The sequence below is a fragment of the Chrysemys picta genome, chromosome 20 (genome assembly GCF_011386835.1).
Source record: "Chrysemys picta bellii isolate R12L10 chromosome 20, ASM1138683v2, whole genome shotgun sequence".
Lineage (NCBI taxonomy): Eukaryota > Metazoa > Chordata > Testudines > Emydidae > Chrysemys > Chrysemys picta.
In genome coordinates, this window is record NC_088810.1 from 12,643,659 (window position 1) to 12,650,527 (window position 6,869).

Sequence of the window (6,869 nt, forward strand, 5' to 3'; positions counted from 1 at the left end):
TTCCAAAGCACTTGGGAATTGTATAATCTGCATCTGAAAGGTTGCTGCTAGCAGTGAATCTGGGCAGCCTGCGTGGGAGGAAACCCCATATTGCCATCATGTGGCCTTGCTCCAGACTGGCCAAGAGAGGGCAGGAAAGTGAGGACCCGTCCCACAGGCCTGGCTCTATCTCCTGGAGCCTTGGGCTGCTGGAGAAGTGAAACAAACAGATCAAAATAAACAAGAGAAAAAAAAAAACAGAAAATATTGATGGTGAAAAGAAGAAGAAAGTTGGAAGGAAGGGCCGGGGTAGGCAAAGAGGGATCAAAATGGTCTAGAAATAAAGTAGATTTTAAAAGATTTAAAAATTACAATAGATTTTAAAAGTGTCTGAGAGACAGTGAGGGAGTGCCCAGTCATTCTAGCGAGCCACCAGAATTGAAAGTGTAGGCCGGGGCCTGGCCATATTATAAACCGGAAAGAAAACCACATTCACCGAATGTTCCTCCATAGAGACTGCTTGATCAGCTGCTTTGAAGGAGGAGAGCTCACACAGGAGTCAGGGCTGTGCACTGCTGTTTATTACTCCTTTTTGCGGGATTTTCCTTTTTATTGCATTCAGTATTTCTTTGTTCCGTAAACTATAGATGACTGGATTAACTAAAGGAGTCAAGACAGCGTAAATCACAGCGAATGCCCTATCATAATCCAAGGAATAGCTTTTCTTTAATCGTACATACATAAATATAATACTCCCAAAAAATATAAGAACTACACTCAGGTGAGCGGCACAAGTGGAAAAGGCTTTTTTTCGCCCCTCAGCGGTACGTATTTTCAATATGGCTTTTATAATCTTTATGTACGAGACCATGATGAACAAAAATGTCACCAGGATTATAAATGCATTGACTATAAAATCAACCAGGACATTCATGGAGGTGTCTGTGCAGGCCAAGCTCAGCAGAGGGGGGAAGTCACAGAAGATATGCTGGATTTCATTGGGGCCACAGAAAGGCAATTTGGAGACCAAGATTACCTCAATGACAGGACACATGAAGCCACAAATCCAACAGCCAGCAGCCAACTGAGTGCACATTTTCGGGGTCATGATGGCAGGATAGCGCAGTGAATTACAGATAGCTAAATATCTGTCATAAGCCATTGCTGTCAGCAGGTAACATTCAGTGGCTCCTAGGGAATGGAAGAAATATGTTTGTAAGAGGCACCCAGTGAAGGAAATGCTTTTCCTCTTGCTGAGTAAATTTGAAAGCATTTTGGGGATACTAGTTGCTGTATACCAGATTTCCAAGAAAGATAAAATGCTGATAAAAAAGTACATGGGTGTATGAAGTCGAGCATCTGACCTGATGACTGTGAAAATCACCACATTCCCGAAAATGGCGAAGAGGTAGATGAGAAGCAGCAGGGTAAAGAGGAGAGTGTGGAAGCCCTGAAGGTTTGGGAATCCCACGATTATGAATTCGGTTACACTGCTCCAGTTGCTGGTTCCCATGCTGCCAATGGCTTAGCTTGCAAACACTTAGATATTCGAAGCTCCACCAAAATCAAAAGACCTCTCAGATGATGGATCAATAAAGTAAAATGCTGAAAGTAACCCAAAGAAACCATTAGTATATTTGGCTGACTCAGTCTGCGCCCATTAATGCCCCATCACCCTCCATTCCTCCTCACCCTTCACTTGCTTTTCTGTGACACTTCGCAATAAATGGAGCTTCATTGATAGATTCTAAGGTCAGAGGGACCATTGTGACCATCAAGTCTGACCTGGATAACACAGATCACAGAACTTCCCCACAGTAATAGAACCTCCCCCAAATTAGAACTTCAAAGTGACCTATAGAAACACCAACAGCAGCCATCACCCTGTTCCCACTTATCCCTCCATAAAGTCCCCCAAACTGAATCCCATCACTTCTCCCCAATCCTCACACCCAACACACCTTCCCCCTCCCTCCACAAACAGGGATCCTGTCACCCCTCCTCCACATCCACACACAGAGATCCCAGCAGCACCTCCCCCACCTCCACAAACAGGGATCACACCATCCTGCCCGGAGTTCACCCTCTTAACTCCCTGGGATGGATGAGGGGCTTAAACCCCACCTTTCTTCCTGGCATTTCCTATTTGCTAGATCACTGGGTCTCAACCTTTCCAGACTACTGTATCTCTTTCGGGAGTCTGATTTGTTTTGTGTACTCCCAAGTTTCACCAAGTAGTTGCTTACAAAATCAGACATAAAAATACAAAAGTGTCACAGCCCACTACTATTGAAAACGTAGTTTGTACTGACTTCGCTAGTGCTTTTTATATAGTCAGTTGTAAAACTAGGCAAATATCTAGCTGAGTTGATGTACCCTTGGAATACCTCTGCATATCCCCAGGGGTACACATACCCCTGGTTGAAAACCACTGGTTTAGATCAGGCCGGTCCCCACTCAGCATGCTGGCTTCTGTGAATCTCATCCTTAGGCACCTTGTCCTTCTTCAAGTTCCTTCTCAAAACTCACCTCTTCCCTAACGAATCCGTCAACCTGTGTCCTGAAAACGGATGGGCAGGTGGAGAGTTGTGATAACTCTCATCACTGTCTTTGAACCATGCACCTCCTATTAAATTTATCTCATGTCCCTACCCTCTTGTTTGTCTCATCCAAACAGATTGCAAGCTCTCTGGGGGGAGTGATAGCTCAGTGGTTTGTGTATTGGCCTACTAAACCCAGGGTTGTGAGTTCAATCCTTGAGGGGGCCATTTAGGGATCAGGGCAAAAATCTGTCTGGGGATTGGTCTCCCTTTGAGCAGGGGGTTGGACTAGATGACCTCCTGAAGTCCCTTCCAAGCCTGATATTCTATGATTCTAAGCATCCAAGTATTGTAGATTGTGAATGCTTTGGGGCAGGGACTGTCATGTAATACATACTTGCATAGTTACAACCTACATTTTTCAACTATAGCCAGCACATGGGTTTTCAAAGAGGGTTAACTATAGGGATAGTTCAGAGGTAATAATTAGCCATTCCTAGCTCAGGAATAGGGAAGGCAAAGGAACACTTAACAAAAGTCAAAATTTCAAATCACAGTATATTTTTTAGGCTTAGATTTTCCAAAGAGTTTAACATACAACTTCTATTTAGAAACCAGTCTTCAGCAGTGCTTGGAGTGCTGAACATTCATGCAAATCTGTCTGTTAGCGCCCTGCAACTCAAAAATGATTTGACCAATTTTTTTCAAACTCTTTTTCAGGCTGAACTCATTTTCAAAGCCAAAGTTACAGGGGGCTAAACTAGGCCTTGGCAATGAAAGTAGGGTGCACTCTTAACTAGAGAGGATAATATCTCTCCATAATAAGGTGTCTCAGACAGCTGCATTCTTTTAGGAAATTTCCCAAGTCCTTCTGTAATTCAATACAGTGTGGTGCTGTAAACATTGTCTCCCTTAGTCTGCAATAAACCTGTGTCACAGGGGTGCATGAGCTTTTCTGTGTACATGCTTCAGTAAAATAAAATCCTGATTGCCTAATATCCTAGAGCAAAACATGAATCATTCTGCATGCAACAAATCCCCAGAAACCTAGAAAATAAACTCACTTCTATACTTTCTCCTGAAGTCTTCAGTCTCAGGAAGTAGTCTTAGAAACACAGGATCAACATCCCTCAAGAGATAGCACTTCTAATTTATTAGAATTTACTTTTACCCAATATTTATTGCAGTGCATTCCAAAGATGTCAATAAAATTGCACATTTAAATATAGTTTTCATGGGTGTTACTTTTTACTTGCTTTGGAGAGATTTATTTATTAGAGGAAAAGGCTAAGATTATTCATAACCCAAAAAATGTGATGGCTTTATAGACGAATATTGGCCTAACATGCCATGTGTCTCCACCAAAGACTTGCCAGCCCTTCTCTCACTGGAAAGAGGAACTAGGGTAGCAAGATACTGCCATGTGCTGCACATATGCAGGTTATAGTTGGGCTGGGTGCTAAACTGGCAGTTTACCCTTGGCGCTGGAGTGTTGGGCATGTGCTGCATGAGAAAGAGACTGAAAGGGAATTTGTCTCTTTGATGAGAACTTCAATAGAAAAAGCAAGTCATGCTCATTGCTTGGGTACTAACCAGTGTAATGGCCACTTTTTCAGATCCCTCCTCTGGCTGTCCTGATGCAATGCTTCTCTGGTAGGAATGAGGAGCCCTTTCCTAGATTTATGCCCTGCCCCAGAAGAGAGAGTTTTGTTTACCTGGGCTTGTTTGCACATCTATCAGAGATCTAGAAGAAAATAAGCACTCCCTTGGCTCAATACCTGGGAGGAAATCACAGCAAAGCTCCCAGGAGCTCTCTATCCCAGGTGGATAAACACAACAACTGGAATCTTTGCATACAACATCCTCACATCTGAACAATTAGCCACAGTCATCTAATCCATTGTGCTCCTCTCAGCCTATGAAAGACAGTGCCATGCAATATTTTTCTGTAGTGTTTTGTCCAGTTTAAAGTGTCTCAAGGGATGGAAGTTCCCCCACTTCCCTTGGGAGATAATTCACAATTGAATATGTCTATGCTATGGATACCCCTTTTTGAACCGAGCAGCTAGTCAAAGTTTGGGGCCCTGGGGATGTTCCAGGTGGGAGTAGAAATTGACAATGCAGTCTGGTATTTTCTTTGTTTATTTACAGAATTATACAAAGCCTGCTCTCTAAACGCAGGAGGAACCAAAAACAGGGGATAGCTTCTTTGTTTAGAGTCCCACGTCTCTTTAACAACCAGCACCAGACCCAAAAGTGCTTGCTCTAGTTTCTTCCAGGGCCACACCATGTTTACAGGCTTCTGCGTGGATTTCTTCAAGCTGTCTCTGTCTCACTTTGGTATTCTGCTTTCAGTCACACACACACACAGAGCCCCTACCCAAAGTAATACACAGCAAAACCCCTCTGCACATACACTTGAAAATTCCTGGGCAGGTTCACAAAACCCTTGTGTTTTAGGTGAGGGTTTGCGATTAATTTATATTTACAATTTAAGTTCATTAAAGAATGTGTTCACACCAATCAATGTCAACAAGATTTTAACTCTCCCCATAACAAGGTTTAATCTAGCTCATAACACGATAAAAAATCTGTAAAGTCACAGTCCAATCACTGACTTGCCTGGGAGCTGCATGTCCATTTACTAAGATGATCAGATAGCAGGAATCTGAGAATATGATGAGTGAACTGTGGACTGAGGCTTCCTAGCGTACACCATCCTTCCTCTGCATGTCCACGATTGTGAGTGGGCCAGTTGAGTAACTGAGGCTAGAGCACTGTGGTCACTCACGAGAAGCAGAGGAAGCCTTTGCTGTCACCGCTGCAGCAGGATCTCTGATGAGATTTAGTTAATTAAATACTGCACATGGTGCCCTATGACAGGGAATCAGGGTGGAGGGAGCAGGGACACATAAGGTGGAATCAGGAGTTCAGAGGCTCATGCAGGATGGCAGAGGCGAGGATGTGTGCGTGTGTGTCAGAGTTACGTAGGGGATTCAGGGGTGCATGCATGCGGGGGGTCAGAGGTACATGAGTGGGGATGTGTCCCACAGGCACAGGGGGATTAGGGGAGCAGACAATAAGATGTGGCAGAGGCGTGGTGGGGGCACTGGAGAGGTCAGAGACAAATGAATAGGCCTGAGAGTCACCCAGAAGCAGTAATTTAAGGAGAATTGAGGACTTGTGCGGGGGGGGGAAAGGGGCCTCATTGGCAAAGTCCATGGCTCTCCAGTGGGAGGTGGGGCTGGGAGCCATGTTCCTGAAAAAGTTAGAAGTTCAGGTGGGTTGGCCGGGGATTTGGGGGAACCAGGCTGAATATAATGGGCTTTGGAGGGGTGATATTTCTAGCTTGGGAAAGAGGAGCTGGGCATCAGAATTGGGGAACCATTGTGGGAGAGCTGGCCCCATGGGGTCTAGGGCTGGGGAAGCAACTGGCCCAGGGAAAAGGGGCCCAAGATGAAGCAGAGAGTCAGGAGCCTGCAGTGTTTACTGGGAGGGATGGGACTTCCATCAAACACATGGAAACCCCACAATTCCCCTGGACTTTGCTGATAAACAATAGGGTCTATGGTGATGCTTGCCTTCCCTTCATGTAGCTTGGGGGTGGCTTAGAGGAGGCAACGGCTGACCTGTGATAGAATGAGTGTCCATAGTGAATATGTGTGACCCAGTATCTGCTAAAACTTGATGTGCCATGGAGCTAGCAGGACTACAGTCTCAGTCAAGGCAGCACTCATGGGAGCCTGCATTGGAGGAGCGCTTGGATCCACCGATTGGTCCAGCCAGGCTATTTAAGTCAGGAGAAGGAACATGAAGTTGTCTGAGTAAGCAGGTGAATCTCTGTTGCAGTGGACTGTGCTTGTGTCTGCTTCCCGCATTCTTCACCCAACTCTGGTCCCGATTCCTGCCTTGCCCCTGCCTTTGCTCATAGTTCCCACCATGCTCCTGTTCTGTGCCTGATCCTTGCCTCACCTCTGGTTCCTGCCCTTACTCCTTGTTTCTGACCATCAGTTACCAGTCCTGGCTCTGACTTCTGATTCCGGCTCTGGCTTGGCCCTTGGCTCAGGATTTGGTATCTGCTCCCAGGTCTGTCCCTCAGCTTTGATTCCTGACTCTGGCTCAACCCCGGGCTCTCATAATGGGCAGCTGACTCTGGTTCTGACCCTCAACTCTGATCCGTGACCTGGATGTCTGCTCCACCTACTGGATCTGACTCCTGCTCTGACCCACTATGGAAGACTCCCTGTGTTTTGATCCCTAACAGGCACCTTTCAAGGTCTGGGAATTTGGAGAAAAAAATATTTTCAGAAATTCTCTAGTGATTGGGCAGTTGCTTATTCAGTTCTGTAA

The 6,869-nt window shown here is 45.3% G+C and overlaps 1 protein-coding gene across 1 annotated transcript; it reads right to left on the bottom strand.

The window, feature by feature from the left end:
• Positions 1–538: 538 nt before the first annotated feature.
• On the bottom strand, positions 539–1,492 carry LOC112061357 (olfactory receptor 6N2-like). The gene has a single exon (XM_024114327.1). It carries the CDS (start codon positions 1,490–1,492, stop codon positions 539–541), a length of 954 nt encoding a protein of 317 aa, XP_023970095.1.
• Positions 1,493–6,869: the final 5,377 nt, after the last annotated feature.